Source organism: Mchenga conophoros, linkage group LG22 (assembly GCF_057382185.1).
Source record: "Mchenga conophoros isolate Kocher_MC1m ecotype Shallow Benthic linkage group LG22, M_conophoros_male_GT1.1, whole genome shotgun sequence".
Lineage (NCBI taxonomy): Eukaryota > Metazoa > Chordata > Actinopteri > Cichliformes > Cichlidae > Mchenga > Mchenga conophoros.
Genome location: NC_140546.1, coordinates 33175624 through 33194306, shown reverse-complemented (window position 1 = coordinate 33194306; position 18683 = coordinate 33175624). Strand labels below are relative to the sequence as shown.

The following is an 18683-nucleotide window of genomic DNA, read 5'->3' as shown; positions in this document are numbered from 1 at the left end:
CTTGTAGTGTCCTGTGAAGGTAAGCTCTGTAAAGCTGCATCTTTAGCCTGAGTATGAATCTCAAAAAACACTTCCTCCATTGAGGAGACAAAACTATTCACAGTAGATTGGCTTAATCCAGCTGCCCTGAGCTGTGCAACAGTAGAGGCACACATATCCAAAGTGCTCTTATTTGAACTTTTCAACATTTTAGATGTTGTGGGTGTTTCTTCTACATTAGTTGACACCACCTCCCCTGTAGTGCTAACTTCTTTAACTGCCACATCAGGCTGTAAATTAACATCAGTGTCAGCCTGTTGGTCGAAATAGTTAAGGTGTTTGGTATTTAAATGTTTTCTAAAACCTGAAAAAGTGCCAAACACACAGCCACAGTCACGCTGGGCACATTTAAGGCGAAGATTTCTTCCAGGTAAGTAACCATGGACTAACCGTAAATGCCTAACAAGCATGTTTGAACCAGTAAACTCAGCCTGACAGACAAAACACTTCATGATGGAGAATTAACCTTCAAGCCCTAACGAAGCAACCTTGTCCTTATTTCAGCAACTCTGGGACTTTCTTTGATTTTGCCAACATCTATATTGTACACTGTGGTTTGGATGAACGTGTACATGTTGTGAAGCATGGTGTTGTAAGATGTGCTAAACACAAAATGTGCTTTAAACAGTTCATCAAAAGCACCAAGTGAAGAGGTAGACTTGCATGGTATGGCATTCTTGTCAAGAATAATGAAGAACTGGTGGATGTCATGCTTTTTCACCCCAACAGGCAGGAGGTAGGGTTGAGTGCTGGTAGTGATGGCATCAAGGTGCTCTTGGATATTTGTTCCAGTCTGAAAAGACAAATACAGACAGGCAATAAGAATCAAGTGTTTCTTAAACTGGTAATTCATACCATAAAAATAGAAAAGAAACAAACCTTCTTGAAGACCACAAGATGCCTTTCTGCTTGAGAAGCTGACACCTTTCCTGGTCTCTTCCGACCCTGACCAGATGGTGGAATCAAATGTAATAGCAATAGAATCGCTCCGAGGTCACTGTCCCAGCCTGAAAAAAATATTTGTTTTTAATAAAGTTGAATCATCCTCATCAATAACAAATTTCAATGCATCTGCATTGACAAAATGTTTGAGTAGACCCAAAATACAAAAGGACAGCTGTTCTGTGACAAACATTATATATCCTGTGAATGTTCTAATTAAAGAAATAACAGCTCACCAATGTCAGCATTAACTTCAGTGGCATCCTCAGGAGAGTCAGCTGCCAGCAAGAGTTCTTCCAGGTCACTGGTAGAAGGAAGCTTCCTGCCTTGTTGGATAATCTTTCTTTTGAATGTTGTTGGCCACCTCTCCAGCAACCTGCCTGATACATCTTCACCAAACATCAGTACAAAATCCTGTTCGATCTGTAACAGGGATAGAGAACAGAGAATTATATCTGCTATCTGCAAAAAATAAAATGTGTTTACATTGTCAACGTAATGAAAAATATTCACCAAGCCTTTGATATCTTTGAAACGTGGAAACACAGACAGTATGTTGCTTGACAGCAGGGGGTCAAGGACCATGTTGTGTCGATAAACAAATGTCAACTTCATCTTCTTCTTGACTGTGTCTTCATCAGCTGAATGTTTCATCAGAGCGATTGCTTCCTTGCACTCATCCTCACTCAGCACGTTCTCTGTAACAAACTGCAACTCTCGTCTGACAGTTGGTCCACCACACTGATCTTCACCCGATGATCCATCTCCTGGTGCTAGACAATATGAAATACAACTTTATCAAAACTAATAATAACATTTGATAACCATTATTAATACAGAACCACAATTTGGAACTGTATTATATGATTCCACTGAATTATAAGTGTTACCTCCAGATGTTAATCGCCTCTCTTTAGCAGTGCATCTCTGTATGGTTTTAATCCTCCAGGCCAAGTACCCAGTGCCACTCTCGCCATCATAATAATGTTCCTTCTCGCCATCATAATAATGTTCCTTGGAGAGTGAGACATACAGACATTTTGTTTATTAATTTATCAGTAAGTTATGTGACCATGAACAGTTGATGAGGACATAAATTTTGGCAGGATTTAAAATTTTGATTTTAGTTGTATCAGTTATTGCTGTTAGCTACTTACATAGCCATTTTTTGAGTACGGGTCACTGAGGTAAGGGAAAAAGGTTACAATTCCTCTGGCATACATTTCTTTTACCTGCCGTGGTGGTGATGTACTGCAAGATCAAAAGGAAAAGAACTAGTCAGCTTCCCTGGAATTAATAGAGATTTAAAATAATTTGAAAATGATAGTAAAAATCACAGGGCCAGAAATAAATTACCCATTTTTTTCTGTCATGTCAGCTACCAGTATGTTGACCATTTTTCTTCTGGTTTCATCCACCAGGAACTTGGTCCGATTGTACTCATTTATTATACGTTCTCCACCAGGTTTGCTTGTGAGAATGGATTCCACCAACTGGAAAACACAATAAAAATATTCTACAGGTTGATATAACCACCGCAGTTCAGAACACTTAAACTACAAACAAAAAAGACACTATTAGAAGAATGTGGAAATCATTTAACTCTTACTTGCTTAGCTTCTGCATCCAGCTTCTGACGTTTCCTCAAAGGGCTGTCTGAAAGGATGACCATATCCTGTGAATCTGATGAATGTGGCGATGATAACTGGAACCGCTCAGGAGACACTTCTGCAACAGATGTTTCCAGACCTTAAAAATAGGAGCAAAAACAAATCAGTTTACATCGTCCCTCCATAGACTCATTTTATACACTCTTTGATTAAACAATGTAATAATGACACTAAAAAAAGACATCCAATGAAACACAAATCACTCAAACAAACCTGTTTCATATTTGATGGTTAGTACCCCGGTTGAGGGATCTGTTACTATATCCTCAAAAACATCCTCATCCAACTCAGTCCCTGAACTATCAAAAACTTTCACTCCTTCTGTTACGGCTGGCGCACCAAACTTTGCAAATGCTGGAAACAAACACACAAGTTTGTGTAAACAAAAAGACATGACATTTAATGTTTTGTAGCTTAAAATGAAGATCATTTCAAGATACTCTTTCAAAAATGAGTCAGATAAACAAAGGCTAAATTATTAAGCGCCACTAACATGCTTGATAAGTGGTAGATTAAAAGGAGTGACACTCACATTATGCAGTTTTCCCCCCACTAAATATACATTCATAACTAAGATGCTTCCAAAACACAGATCATTTTCAATTAATCATAAAATGCAGTTTGAAGAGACTAAATAACAAAAAGAACTTAAAGCCCCTTGTACACCTTTTTAATACAATGTTGGTTTCTTACCGGCAATCAAAAACTCCTTAAGGCTTGGCTCAGATACTCTAACGAATTTCTGCACACCTCCGAGTTTTGCTTTAAGCAGCATGCTTCCTGTAGACCGTAATTTCTTATAGTCAGTGCTCTTCATTGAACTACAGTAAACAGAAAATGTGAATATTAAAACAGTCCCATAAATCAGAATCAGAATCAGAAAGGGGTTTATTGCCAAATGTTGAGCAGGTTTACAACATTAGGAAATTGCTGCGGTGCTTCAGTGCAAACATGCTGTCATAAATAGCACTTAAATAGACATGAAAAAATAAAAGTAGGAATAAGAATTAAAAGTGCTACGTAGAAAGATATATACATGAGTGCAGGTGGTGATCAGTGCCAAACATGGAATGATGCAGTGACACAGCGTAGGGTCATGTGTTAGTGGCGGGGACAGTCATATGGTTATTGTTCATGTGTCCAACAGCAGAGGGGAAGAAACTGTTCTTATGGCGAGAGGTTCTGGTGCGAATGGACCGGAGCCTCCTGCCTGAGGGGAGCAGGTCAAACAGACTGTGTCCGGGGTGAGAAGGGTCAGCTGAGATCCGGGCTGCACGCCCCAGTGTCCTGGAGGTGTACAGGTCCTGCAAAGATGGGAGTCTGCAGCCAATCACCTTCTCAGCAGAGCGCACAACACGCTGCAGTCTCTGTTTGTCCCTGATAGTGGCTCCAGCGTACCACACGGTGATGGAGGAGGTGAGGATGGACTCGATGATTGCAGTGTAGAACTGCATCATCGTCCGTGTTGGCAGGTTGAATTTCTTCAGCTGCCTCAGGAAGTACATCCTCTGCTGGGCTTTCTTGATGACGGAGGTGATGGTGGGCTCCCACTTCAGGTCCTGGGTGATGGTGATACCCAGGAAGCGGAATGAGTCCACAGAGGTGATGGGGGTGTCAGTCAGGATGATGGGGGGGAGTGGAGCTGTGTGCTTCCTGAAGTCCACAATAATCTCCACTGTCTTCTGGGCATTCAGCACCAGGTTGTTGTGGCTGCACCAGGACACCAGACGTTCAACCTCCCTCCTGTAGGCAGACTCATCCCCGTCCGAGATGAGCCCAATAACGGTGGTGTCATCTGCAAACTTGATTAGCTTGACAGACTGGTGGGTGGAGGTGCAGCAGTTGGTGTACAGGGAGAAGAGCAGAGGAGAAAGAACACAGCCCTGAGGGGAGCCGGTGCTGATGGTCCGGGAGTCCGAGACATTCTTCATGCTACATGCTGCTTCCTGTCCGTCAGGAAGTCAGTGATCCACCGGCAGATGGGATCAGGCACATTCATCTGGGAAAGCTTGCCTCGGAGATGGTCTGGAAGGATGGTGTTGAAGGCAGAGCTGAAGTCCACAAACAGGATCCTGGCGTAGGTTCCTGGGGAGTCCAGATGCTGCAGGATGAAGTGTAGGGCCATGTTGATGGCGTCGTCTACAGACCTGTTGGCTCTATATGCAAACTGCAGGGGGTCCAGGAGGGGGGCCGTGAGGGTCTTGAGATGGGAGAGAACTAGGCGCTCAAATGACTTCATGACCACAGATGTCAGAGCCACGGGTCTGTAGTCATTTAGTCCAGTGATCCTAGGTTTCTTGGGGACAGGGATTATGGTAGAGGACTTGAAGCAGGCAGGCACATGACATGCCTGCAGTGAGGAGTTGAAAATGCCAGAAAACACTGGGGCCAGCTCGTTTGCACAGTGTCTGAGGGTGGCAGGAGACACGCCGTCTGGGCCGGGAGCTTTCCGAGCATTCAGGTTCTTAAACTGCTTCCTCACATCTGCTTCATGAATATGAAGAGTTGTGGTGGGAGGAGGTGGTGTGAAATCCTCTTTTGTGTGGGGTGAGGAGGGGGGTGTTGTAGGTGAACAGTTTGAAGGTGGTGATGGCTCTATGGAGGGGGGAGAGGTGGGGGAATTAGTGTCCAAAGTGCCTCTATTGTTGGGGCCGTTGGAGGTGTGAAGGCTGCCTGATGGCTCGTCAAAACGGCAGTAGAAGTCGTTAAGGGTGTTGGCCAAGAGCAAGTCATCAGTGGAGTGGGGGGTTTTAGGCTTGTAGTTGGTGATATTCCTAAAACCTTTCCACACAGAGGCCGAGTCATTCTCTGAGATCTGCTGCTGCATCTTCTCAGAGTGCTGGTGTTTAGCAATGTCCACTTCTTTAGTGAACCTGTACTTGGCCTCTCTGTAGCAGTCCCTGTCTCCGCTTCTGAACGCCTTTCTCTTTTCCAGCCACAGCTTTTTGAGTTTAGGAGTAAACCAGGGTTTGTCATTGTTATAACTCACCCTGGTGCGTGATGGCACAATGCTGTCCTCACAGAAGTGGATATAGGAGGTGACATTGTCCGTAAACTCGTCCAAGCTGTTAGAAGCAGCCTTCAATGTGTCCCAGTCTGTGGTCTCCAAACACGTGCGAAGCTCCTCCACAGCCTCGTTGCTCCACAGTTTTTTAGTCCTCACGACAGGTTTGGAGAGCTTCAGCCTCTGTCTGTACGCGGGGATTAGGTGGATCATGACGTGGTCAGAAAGTCCGAGTGAAGCGCGGGGCACCGCGCGATAGGCCCCGCTGATCGTGCTGTAACAGTGGTCTAATGTCCTCTTGGCTAAACAAGGCTAAACAGCCTTGCAATGTGATTTCTTACACTATATGTTACTTTTATGTCAGTGTAACAAGGTGTCAAGATATAATCCTTAATACAAAACTAAAATAATAACTACTACTTTTTACCATTTGTCTGACCTAACTTAGCACTAGGGAGTCAGTATTTTGTTCATCTTTAGTTTAACATACTGAACAGTCTGGTAACCAAAATGGAAAAAGCAGCAGGGTAACTTTTGTCAATACCATCAACTCACAATAAATACAAACGCTGTCATCTTAAATTCAAACTACTAAAAAAAAGCATTAAAAACTGAATCCTGGACATTTTGGATATTTTATCAAGCTTATAACACCTGCTGACAGTTACTGGTTGTAATCCTGTAACCGTAAAATCGCTGAAGACAGCCGAGTTAAAATAAGACAATAACCTTACTGAAAACGACCTCTATATCTGGTACCTAGGTATCAAAAAAAAGAAAAAAAGAAAGATGTAACATTTAGTGTAAAATTTTAATTAGTTAATGCTTGAGTTAGGTAATTTAAAATTTAACGATAACTAGCGAATTGCCCGCGCACTGAGGTTAGCCAAAATGCTAGTTAGCTAGCTAATGTTAATATGTAGATCCCAACACATGGAGGGTTTCATTTAATGGAATTTCGAACATGCTAGAACACAACACAATCACCACTACACACTGAAATAAATTTTGATAACAAGCCTTACAGTCCAACACGGATATCAGTCAACTTTTTTAGCTAATTAACAACCTTACATTAGCATACAGACAGTGTCACATTTGCTTCTGGTACAAAATGAAATATATAATAAACATGGACAAAAGGAATGTAACCTTATTTTAACGTGCTACCTGTGCTTAAAATGTCGAATTGTTGGTTTAATAAGTAAATATGAACAACTTACCCTGCAACTGATGTGAAGAAAATGGCGTCGTGAAAAATCCTCTTGGTTTGAAAACCAGTCTGTGGTGGGAGGAGCTTTCTAGAGTAACGTTGACACTGCCTCTTTTAACTCCAGGAATCATCACCCACACTGGGGGGCGTTTTGCTCCAGCTGTTGTTATAATGACTCTATTAGAGTAAATACACTTTAACACTGCTGATTTAACACTGGGAAATTTACTGTGTATAAAGGGTAGTGAACCATGAACAACACAAGATAGTCTTAGTTTTAATTATTCTCTTAACTTTATGTAAAGCTTTGTGTTTTATATTGACACAATTACACACACACACACACACACACACACACACACACACACACACACACACACACACACACACACAGGTACTGTACAGCAAAAATGTTAAAACATGTGCTTTAAGTGAATAGTCCTAAATAAATGCTGTTAATCTGGAAACAGTATCTTAACTTGAAACTTATTTAGATCAGCTGGAATCAAAAGACTGAGCACTGGCATGTCTATCAAAACTTGAGGATTTTACTGGGATGGGGTCCAGAAGGCCCTCGGGTCATCTGAAATTACTTTAACACGTGGTATAAATTATACATGTATGTAAACTCTTGTAAACTACAGACATCAGACTGTCTCCTCTATCCCCACATTTTTATATGTATTTTGTATACTCGTACTGTACTTTGTCTACTCTATGTAGAAAAAATTGCTTGGTCACGTTAAAACTTTTGCTGAGTCACATTGTATTTATTTTTCCTTTTGCTTTAAATCTAGACTGCCAGCCAAGATATTTGATGGACTGCTGACCTGGCTTTTGCACAAGCAGAAGGTGTACTGGCATCACTGGCTATCACTGAGGAAGAGAAGAAACAGATTGAGGAAGCAACAGATGGGGAAATAAAGAATGCATTGTGGTAAGAATGTGCCTTGATATTAATTCTGTTAGGTGCTAAGTAAGAAATTTAATGAACTATGCCTCTTAATTTGTGTTTTTATAAAAGGTCAGCACTAAAAAGAATCACAGCCAGCAACTCTGGTTTGTTCTTGGGTGCAGTCAAGCAGAGCTCATGTCCTCCTTCCTTGTTTAGGACTCTACTTGGCCAACCTGACAGGATTGAAAGTAAGTTAGTATAAAAGGGGTCTGTGCTTCTATGAAATTATGGCTAAGAGATATTTTCATCCCCAAAGGCAAGTGACTGGGGGATCCTTCATGAGTCAAAGGCCAAGCTGTTGTACATTGACTGTGTCACAGGGTGGAATGAACAAGTTTAACTTGGTGTTTTTTATTTCCTTGCACGTAGTGCTGTGTTTTATTTTTTGATCTTTTATTAGCGTGTAGTGTTTTATTTTTGTGGGGTTATTGCATGCTTGTTTGTGTTTGATATGTGATTTGTTCCGGGGGGGATGCCCATTGCACCGCCCCTCCTGATCATTAACTTGACACACCTGGGACCAATCAGGGTTCGCCACAGTTATTCAATAAGAGGCAGAGAGAGCGAGGGACAGGAGGAGAGACATGGCGTAGTAACCGGGGTTGGCAACAGAGGCGTGCGGCAAAGGAGAATGGGACCGGAGATCGCGGACGACTGCGCACGGGAGAGAGTGATTGGGGATGAGCAGAGAGGTCTGTGTTGGTGCTGAGGGGAGGTATCTCCTCACCGAGAGAGGCCCATGGCAGGGGATTGAGAGGCAGCAGGCTGGCACCTTATGTCCCTGGGACGGCGAGACCATGGCTACGCGTGTGAAGCACAGCAAAGTGGCGGGCAGAGTTAGGAGCTCTGCCCATCCGGGGTAAGACGAATCTCCGGTGGAATCAAAGAATGGTGACTGCCGCTGCCCCTCTCTTCTTTTTAGTCGGCACCAGAACGAAGAGGCAGACAGGACGGTGATGGTGCTGCTGGTTTCTGCGCTGTTTGGACTTTTATTGGACTTTATCTTCGTGGCTAAGGCCATTGGATTTTAGGTGTATTGTTTTAATGTTTTTAACTTATGTTCTCCCTGGCCAGAGTATTTTAGTGCTTTCTTTGTAAATAAATTATAGTTTTGACAACCTGAGTTTATATTTACTACTTCCCCTGCTCCTCCACTGCTCTTCCTGTTAGAAGGGTTTCCCTTCTGTTTCAACCTACCACCTAGTGTCTACACAGCAAATCCAGCATGTCCAAATTAACACTGTCGGATTTGATTTCAACACTATTAAAGTGTCTATATGGGTCCACACCAGAGAGTGTTAATTTAACTCTTTTTGGAGAGTTAGTACGTTAACTCTGATTTAGTGTTAAACACCAAATCTGTCTGGAGTTGATAATTTAACACTTGGTGTTAAGAGTTTATATATTAACTCTCAAAGAGTATTTTAGTTTAACTACGTAAGAGTTATCTTCTAATTCATTCTAAAAAGCGGGAATTTTACTGTTCTGAACTTCTAGAAATTTCTTTTGGAAATAAACATTTACTAAAAAGATGCAATGGTTTTTGAAAAACATTTATTCTGAACTGTGCACCACAATTTCAAAACATTTTCTGAAAGATGTAACAGTATACATGTTCTCACTTTCATTAGAATTTTGTTTATCAAAAGGTCTGACATGGTAAATGCAAATAATAGCATTCTCATCACTTATTTCTTCAATACAATATGCATGTCCTTCATTCATCCCTTTGTGGAACTTCAACGCACTTCTGCTCTCCCCCATATTCCATCTTCACAAGCATATCCTGTGCGGAGATTGAATAAAAATTAGTTGACACTAATTAATGGCACAAATAATCCAGTAAACAATTGCAGCACAGTAAAAAAAAAAAAGGAATCCTCTTTGAGCCATTACTTGTGTAAAGTATTTTCCCAAAAGACAAAGACACAGGCAACAGGTAATACTGAACTAAATGTAAAACCTCAACCTTTTTCATTTTTACCTAAACCGTGTGCACAAAACTCTGGAGGGATCTAAATGCTACCATAGAATCCAGTCAGGACGTCAGCTACTGCTGTTTGCTCGTTTGTTTGTTTTTTTTTATGAGCGATCGTTTTCAGGCTTCAAGTAGCACCATTATACCAACATTTCACATTCTAGACATTGTTTTAGGTGTATTTGACCAAAAGTTTGACTGAAAATTCACATGCAAGCTTTTTTTCAAGGCTGTGGTATTTGCCCGCAAACAATACCTTTCAACTAGCTAAAACAGAATGTTATGCTATCACCGAGCAACATGGCTAATGCCTTTCACACAGCTTTGTCTCAACTCCAAAGAGCCACAGAAGTAAAAGCTCATAATAATAATTGAAACAATCTTTGAAAGAATGATTTACCAAGCATGGCAAACAACTCAAATATGTAGAGCAAAATGTTCTGAAAGGGCTTCACTTCACTTCGATTGGAGCCGTGCTGGGGGCGGAGTCTGTGAATTTACTCTATTGGTGTCATAGCCCCTCTAGGAGTTCAGAGTTAAGAGGTCAAGAGTTAATGTTTCCATTGTAACACCTCCAGATTTGACAGAGAAACACTCATTTTTAACACTCGATTTTAACTACTATCATTTTACACCTCAGAGTTACATTAAAAGAATGTGACTCTGCTTAGAGTAAAATTAACTCTACTTTTGCAAGAAGACTATTAACACCAAAACATTTAACACTTTTGAATTTGCTGTGTACTTACTGGTGCAGTTATCAAGGAGAGAGGACTGTTTTTATCCAACAGTGGCCTACTTGAGCATCATTGAGGTGAAATGCATGGTCAGCCAGAAATAAAATTATCTTGCAGGCAGCAGAAATCAAGGGCTTTTTCTTAGAGCTGGATGAGGCAAGTGGTTCCCTGGTATTAAAAAAGAATCATAACTACTGGCATCAGATCCAGGGCAACCTACCTACATCTCACAGGGGCTAACTGCAGTCACCTTGTGACTTTGTAATTGCCTGTTGACAGAGAACAAATTGGATCATTTGGAAATGTTCTACTGGGAAAGTTTTTGGCCCAACATTCTATTGCCGCTATGAATTCATACCTGCACGGGGGGTGCAACGATCAAACTATTTCCAGTTCATTTTAAAATATATTGTAAATATTTGCATATTTATTGTAACTGTAAATACATTTAGAGAAATTCGTAAAATATATCAAGTTTTGATTTTAAAAAGAAAATGTTTTGGACAAAAAATTGTTCTTGAAAATAAAGAGGTGTTTGGACGTGTGTCTGTATCCAGAAGGTCGGCTTACAAGCGTCATCAGGCGAGTTCAGGAGAGTTCCTGTGCTGCAGCCAGTCACACCTGCTGCTCATCAGCCATCACCAGCTGTAGCTGAAAGCCTTCGTCAGCAGCCTCTCTACTTAACTAGTGCTGTGTCCGAATTCAGTGGAAGGATGCTCATAAGGACACTACCTACCTACGTCACATAGCTAGTGTTCTTAGACGGACAGGTAGTCAGGACGTGAGCAGCTGTGGACAGCCCCCTTTTTTTTCCCCATCGAAACTTTATTCAAAAGGAACAATGAGACTCGAACGAAGGCAAGTTGTCCACAGCCGTTTATATGTTGGGACTCATTGTTGCTGATCACTAACGCCACGTGCGAAAACGGAAAGATGGACCGGGAAATGTTGCTCCGTGTCCTGTGCACTGTTTAATCCAAGAGGAGCTACAAAACTATGGCGTTATTTTTGTGCCACTATTCTGAGCGCACGTAGAAAACATTTGCATTGTGTGGGCATTTTGAGGAGAAATTTATTTTGAGAAAAGAAAAGCTAAATTTAAGTGAACAAAATTCATTGCTGCGTGCAAAAAATGCGTGCAAAAAATGTATTTCAGTGTTTGCTATTATCCATATACACACACAATAGCAGCCCCTCTCAGTTTTTGCGCTTGCGCTTGTTTGCAATGTGTTGCTCGCGCTCTCAACATTTCTGCCCGTGCGCGCTCAACTCTTTCTGTACACCGTTATATTTGTGCCACAAAACCAGCCAATCACAGACTTGGATGCAAAAAAAATCTGATTGGCTGTTTTGGTCTCCAATCAGCTCGAAATGACGAAATGCAATATCCCAGAATCCATTTCGTCCAAAACTCAAATGAGGCCGTGGCGGAGGAACACAGAGTGGCGGAGTTTGAAATATTACCTTTCTGGGTCACAAAATAAACTTTTAAGATATTTTCATGCGAGAATGGTGCTGTGTAAACTTCAAATATCTGCTCGATTTATCAAGACATCACATATTTGCATAAGTGCTCTAACGTTTTCCGAGATATCACTTATGAAGTTCAATGGATAATGTCAATAACTGAATGACAGCCAGTCATTCGCACACATTCACCATATCATAAAGAAATATATAAAGTAAATGTCCCTGAAGTTAATATGAGAACATGCGGTATGCATATCCGATCAGTCATTGGATCCTGTAACTCATTTGTGTGCCTCGAATGGCAGAAAAATGTCACAAAGCTGAAAACAGGGTACTTTAGAGTACAGAAACAAGCTTAGTTACACAGATGAACTGTATATGTATGAAAGTATAAGTATTGTCACACGCATTAGTATATTTTACATGAGCATAATGATCAGAATAATGCTTGTATCCCGTAATATAAATGAAACCATACCCTTCCACTATAACTGTTTATGTTGTTCTCCACCTTTTCTTCAAGCAGACCGTTTTTTCAACCAGGAGGATACGGGGCCTGATTTTCGGGTAAGCAGGGAGTCCCTGGCAGTGTTGCTAAATCTCCTGAACTGCCACAGCCCACTGTACAGACAGTCAGTCTACCCTCCTCCAGGGCATTTCATCCTCGCAGATGGAGGGTACCCATGCCTCCAACGTCCACTCCCCCTCATCCCTCCCTACAAGAAGCCAGTCCAAGGTGTGGGAGCCCAGCGCTTCAACAGCCACCATTCCAGGGCATGCTCCATTATAGAGCGTGCTTTTGGAATGATGAAAACGAGGTTGAGGGCCATTTTCCTGCAAGTACTGGAGTGCACCACACCTTTGTACCCCACGTAAGTGACCATCTAATGCCATGTGAATATTTCAATATATAATATTTGTGCGCAAATGTGTGTGTGTGTGTGTGTGTGTATGTATATATACACATACACGCACACACACACACACACACACACACACACACACACACGTGTTTGTGTTGTAACCACTACAGGTTGTAACAGTATATGCCATCCTCCACAACATCTGCTTCAGTGCTGGTGACATCGTGGCCCCAGTGGATGAGCGGAGGATGAGGAGGGGGAGGCTGGTTTGGAGGCAGTTAGTGGTGCTCCTTGGCGGGACCAACTGTCATCTGAGGTGTCAGTCTTGGAGGAGGTACCACTAGTCCACGACTACTGTTAACAGGCAAGTGAAAATTTGTCTAGGAGTCCGTTTTCTGGTGGCATATTGCACTTTGTCAAACTATTGTCTGCTACAGAGTTACAAGTATTATACTAGTAGTAATATGGCATCCACCATCTCCTGCTTGACATCTTAGTGGTGCAGCAGCCGTCAATTGAGTCAGCCCTGCAAACCTGTAGATGGACAATGCAGTGGACAGTGGGAGGAAGCATCCTAAAGCTCTCTTTGCAGACCACCCTGTGTTTCTCCACTCGCTGACCACAAAAGAGTAACCGTAGGTCACAGTTGCAGCACTCCATCTATGTGTGATCTGTCTTCAGCAGATCCAGCAACACTGCCAGACACCACCTGTAATTTGTTGGAGTTGTGAAAGAAACGGTCCAGGAACAGGTCACTCAGGTTAATCTTGTGTGAACACATGTAAATAGCTGCAAATATTGTAGTCTTCAAATACTGCTGATGCTGATGATTCTTTTTTGTTGTTGTTCTTGATATGTACTCTGTTTTTGACTGAATATCCATTTTTAAACTTAGTATCATGTCAATACATGTTGATAAAATGGGTTCAGTGACAATTACTGTTTGATTCCATTTATTGCGCACATAAGACTTTTAACTTCCAACACAAATAGCACAATGCAACAAAATAATTAAAAGGAAAGCATCTGCAATTCAGGTGTCTGGTGCCTGGAAAATTATACACAGAAAGACAATGTCAAAGAAAATTAGAGGGGCGCAGCAGTCATTATAGGATCAGCAGTCATTATGGGATCAAACGTTCCAGAATCGAAAAAAGTCTATCCATTCGCTCTCTGCTCTCCTGCGCCCTTCTCTCCTCGGCCTCCCTTTGTTACTGCATGTCCTCTCTGATGAGGTTGAGCAGCTCGTCATCCCGATCCCGTTTCCTCTTCCTTCCTGTTGTCGGTGGCTGACTGTCTTCCTCATCAGTGTCAGATCCCGCTAAGTTTTGGTCACCCACTGAAATTGGCCCTGGAGTGTCCTCAGGGAGAGTGGAAAGTAGGACAAGAGGCCTAATGAAAGGCCTCTGTCCTATTACCTCGTCCATGAGGGCAAACCAGGGCCAAGTAGCAGCAGTGGGCTTCCCACTTACACCCTCTCCTGACCCTGGCTACTTGCAATCCCCTGCAGACCCATCTTCTCAGGGATTGTCCTGATCACACCCTAAAAATAAGAGAAGATTGAAACCTTGGCAACTATGTTAATCCATACATCCAAACTTTTTCACAGCAGAACACCAGAGGAATACCGTCTGGACATCACAGGTTCTGTACAGCATGAGTGTTAATGGAACCATATTCATATACGGGTGTAAATTGATTTTTTCTTGTACCTCCAAGCAGTAGCGGTTTTAGATACGGGCGACACGGGCGGTTGCCCGGGGCGGCATCGTGGTGGGGGGCGGCATTACCGGCATCGGCAAAAAAAAAACAAATGCTCATACTCATGCTGCACTGGCCATGGTGAAATGTGGATGGTATTGGCCAGCACCACAGGCACTGGTGTAATGTGAATGTCCTCAGCCAACACCACCGGCCTTTCTGTGATGATGATGGCCTCACAGGAAGCACTGGCAGTGGTGTATTGTGGATGGTTTCGGACAGCACCACATGCCCTGGTGAAATGTGGATGGTATCAGCCAGTAGCACTGGCCCTGGTGTGGTGATAATGGCCTCACAGGGAGCACTGGCCCTGGTGTAATGTGAATGGCCTTATCCAACACCACAGGCCCAGGTGTAATGTGGATGGCATCAACGAGCAGCAGAGTGGTGTGGTGAAGATGGCCTCACAGGAAGCACAGGCCCTGGTGAAATGTAGTTGGCCTCAGCCATCACAACAGGCCCTGGTGAAATGTAAATGTCCTAAGCCAGTAGCACAGGCCCTGTTGTAATGTGAATGGCCTTAGCCAACACCACTGGCCCTGGTGAAATGTGCATGATATCGGAGCACCACAGGCCCTGGTGTAATGTGGATGGCATCAACGAGCAGCAGAGGCCCTGGTGGGGTGATGATGGCCTCAAAGGAAGCACTCTCCCTGGTGTAATGTGGATGGTAGAAGCCGCCATCACAGGCCCTGATGTAATGTGGATGGCCTGAGCCAAAAGCAAACTTGCTGGTGTAATGAAGATGGCCTCACAGCAAGCACTGTCCCTGGTGTAATGTGTATGGCCTCAGCCAACAACAGTGGCCCTGGTGTAATGTGGATGATATTGGCCAGCACAAAAGGCAATGGTGTAATGTGAATGTCCTCAGCCAGTAGCACAGGCCCTTGAGTATTGTGGAACGCATCAGGCAGCAACACAGGCCCTGGTGTAAAGTGTATGGCCTAAGCCAACAACAGTGGCCCTGGTGTAATATGGATGGTATTGGCCAGCACCACAGGCCCAGGTGTAATACGAATGTCCTCAGCCAACAACACTGGCCCTGGTGTAATGTGAATGGCCTTAGCCAGTAAGCACAGACCCTTGTGTATTGTGGATGTCATCAGCCAACAACACAAGCCCTGGTGAAATGTGGAAGGCCTCATTCAGCACCACCGGCCCTGCTGTGATGATGATGGCCTCACAGGAAGCACCTGCAGTGATGTAATGTGGATGGCCTCAGCTAACAACACTGGCACTGGTGAAATGTGGATGGTATTGGCCAGCACCACAGGCCCAGGTGTAATATGAATGTCCTCAGCCAACAACACTGGCCTTGGTGTAATGTGAATGGCATCAGCCAGTATCACAGGCCCTTGTGTATTGTGGATGGTTTCGGACAGCACCACATGCCGTGGTTTAATGTGGATGGCACCAACGAGAAGCACAGGCCCTGGTGAAATGTAAATGTCCTCAGCCAGTAGCACAGGCCCTGTTGTAATGTGAATGGCCTTAGCCAACACCACTGGCCCTGGTGAAATGTGGAAGGCCTCATTCAGCACCACCGGCCCTGCTGTGGTGATGATGGCCTCACAGGAAGCACTGTCCCTTGTGTAATGTGGATGGTATTGGCCAGCAGCACAGGCCCTGGTGTAATGTGAATGTCCTCAGCCAACACCACTGGCCCTGGTGTAATGTGAATGGCATCAGCCGGTATCACAGGCGCTTGTATTTTGTGGATGTCATCAGCCACCAACACAAGCACTGGTGAAATGTGGATGGTTTCGGACAGCACCACAGGCCCGGGTGTAATGTGGTTGGCATCAACAAGTAGCACTGTCCCTGGTGTAATGTGGATGGTATTCGCCGGCAACACAGGCCCTGGTGTAATGTGAATGTCCCCAGCCAACACCATTGGCCCTGGTGTAATGTGTATGGCATCAGCCGGCATCACAGGCCCTTGTATTTTGTGGATGTCATCAGCCAGCAACACAAGCACTGGTGAAATGTGGATTGTATCAACGAGTAGCAAAGGCCCTCGTGTAATGTGGATGGCCTCAGCCAGCACCACCGGACATGCTTTGATAATGATGGCCTCACAGGAAGCACTGGCAGTGATGTAATGTGGATGGCCTCAGCCAACAACACTGGCATTGGTGTAATGTTGATGGTATCAGCCAGTATCACAGGCCCTTGTGTATTGTGGATGGTTTCGGACAGCACCACATGCCCTGGTGAAATGTGGATGGTATCAGCCAGCAGCACAGGCCCTGGTATGGTGAATATGGCCTCACAGGGAGCATTGGCCCTGGTGCAATGTGGATGGCCTCTGCCAGCAACGCAGGCCGTGGTGTGTTGAATATGGCCTCAGACGAAGTACTGGCCCTGGTGTAATGTGGATGGCATCAGCCAGTACCACAGGCCTTTGTATATTGTGGATGGGATCAGCCACCAACACAGGCCCTGGTGAAATGTATTTGGCCTCAGCCATGACCACAGGCCCTAGTGAAATGTAAATGTTCTCAGCCAGTAGCACAGGCCCTGGTGTAATGTAGTTGGCCTCAGCCATCACCACAGGCCCTCGTGAAATGTAAATGTCCTCAGCCAGTAGCACAGGCCCTGTTGTAATGTGGATGGCCTCATCTAACAATACTATCCCTGGTGAAATATGGATAGTATTGGTCAGCACCACACACCCTGCTGTAATGTAAAAGGCCTTAGCCAACACCACTGGCCCTGGTGAAATGTGCATGATATCGATAACTTCATATAAATATTTATTGACGAAATAAAGCCTTTTTTTACAACTGCATGAAGTTAGCTGTAACTTTTGATAGACGACTCAGACACACATATTTATGGCTTTATCTTACAGAATCCAATATCCTCGTGCTGGGCAAACGGGTTTTGCAGCTGTTTGAGCTAAGATTTTCAAGTTATTCACATAATGAAAACCTATACTTTGTTTCGGGCGAGTTCCTCATTCAAATGCATGTAATAGTCAGAAACGCACTGTCTTGACGAAATAAAGCCTTTTTGTACAACTTCATGAAGTTAGCTGTAACTTTTGATAGAAGACTCAGACTCACATATTTATTTATTTATTTATTTATTTTATTTTTTTTGCCTGTACCGTTTGGCTCTTTTGCCATCAGAATTGTTGTCTAAAGGCAAAGAAAGATGCCCAACGGATTTACTTTACCAAATTGACCATCCCAGCCTTGCCGTAATGGTCCATTTTATTCACCTTTTATTGTTTATTTTATTTTCACTTACTGAATACGGGACAGACTTGACTGGGGGAAAGAAGGGGAGAAAGAAAGAGGGAAAGAGAAACAGCTGAGAAGAGGGATGGGTGAGAAGGGCAAAAGACAAAAACCAACAGAATGGGCAAAAAAAAAAAAGAAAAAGAAAAAAAATGCATATATCAATCACCTGGATCACCTGCTGAGAAAGAAAAAAGAAAACAAGCAGAACAGAACAAGAGTAATAGGATAAACAACATCACAATGATATATGGGAATATGACAGTATATACTAAATATTAAACATTATTGTGCAGCACATAAGATCAACAGAACACAGTGTGCTTTGAGGTAGGAGCCAAAAAGGGTGTAGTTTGTGGGTGTGATCACCCGTGTGTACACCTGTGAGCATGGACGCGCTTGTTTTTTTAAAAGGTTCCTTCATGTGATGATCTGCTAGAGGGTGTGGGGGGGCCACAGCCCCGTCCTCCAGGGCATGAAGCAGGTATGGAGGAGATCAAAACTCCAGACATCCAGAGGCCCCCAGAACACAAGAGACCAAGGAAGACCAACAGAGGGGCAGCCGCGCCACTGTCCCAGAAAGAGCTGAGGAGAGCCCCAGATGAGGGGTCACTCAGCAGCCGCGGAGCAGAAGCCAGGGGGAGTTGCAGTGACGCGCCTGTGAGCTCCGCCGGCAGCCAGCCGTGCCTGAGTGACCGAGCCCCAGGCCAAGAGGCCGGGGGTACCCCACCTCCGAAGTGGCCTGAGCGAGCCCCAGGCTCCAGGCCCCGATAAGCGGCCGCCAAGGAGTGAGCCGGTGTGTACCT

General features: G+C 43.8%; 1 protein-coding gene across 5 annotated transcripts; it reads right to left on the bottom strand.

The window, feature by feature from the left end:
- Nucleotides 1–507: 507 nt before the first annotated feature.
- On the bottom strand, nucleotides 508–7005 carry LOC146549760 (uncharacterized). 5 transcript variants are annotated; one of them, XM_085262432.1, is made up of 11 exons: nucleotides 6879–7005; nucleotides 3345–3431; nucleotides 2865–3005; nucleotides 2591–2730; nucleotides 2338–2474; nucleotides 2139–2232; nucleotides 1872–1971; nucleotides 1495–1754; nucleotides 1218–1404; nucleotides 919–1046; nucleotides 508–832 (listed from the first exon to the last, which is right to left on the bottom strand). In XM_085262432.1, the coding sequence occupies exons 1-11, from the start codon at nucleotides 6997–6999 to the stop codon at nucleotides 515–517; spliced, it is 1713 nt and encodes a 570-aa protein (XP_085118558.1). In that variant the 5' UTR covers nucleotides 7000–7005; the 3' UTR covers nucleotides 508–514. The 5 variants fall into 5 exon arrangements, with proteins under 5 accessions (XP_085118558.1, XP_085118556.1, XP_085118554.1 ...); XM_085262430.1 differs by having other exon boundaries at nucleotides 1872–1995; nucleotides 6879–6992; XM_085262428.1 differs by having other exon boundaries at nucleotides 1872–1995; nucleotides 3345–3472; nucleotides 6879–6900.
- Between the last annotated feature and the right edge of the window lie 11678 nt (nucleotides 7006–18683).

Coding starts and splice junctions, on each gene's coding strand:
- LOC146549760 (XM_085262432.1), bottom strand. CDS start 6,999: ATGATTCCTGGAGTTAAAAGAGGCAGTGTCAACGTTACTCTAGAAAGC. Junction 3,006..3,344: donor TAAGGAGTTTTTGATTGCCG/GTAAGAAACCAA, acceptor GTTTGTTTCCAG/CATTTGCAAAGTTTGGTGCG. Junction 2,475..2,590: donor TGGATGCAGAAGCTAAGCAA/GTAAGAGTTAAA, acceptor TGTGTTTTCCAG/TTGGTGGAATCCATTCTCAC.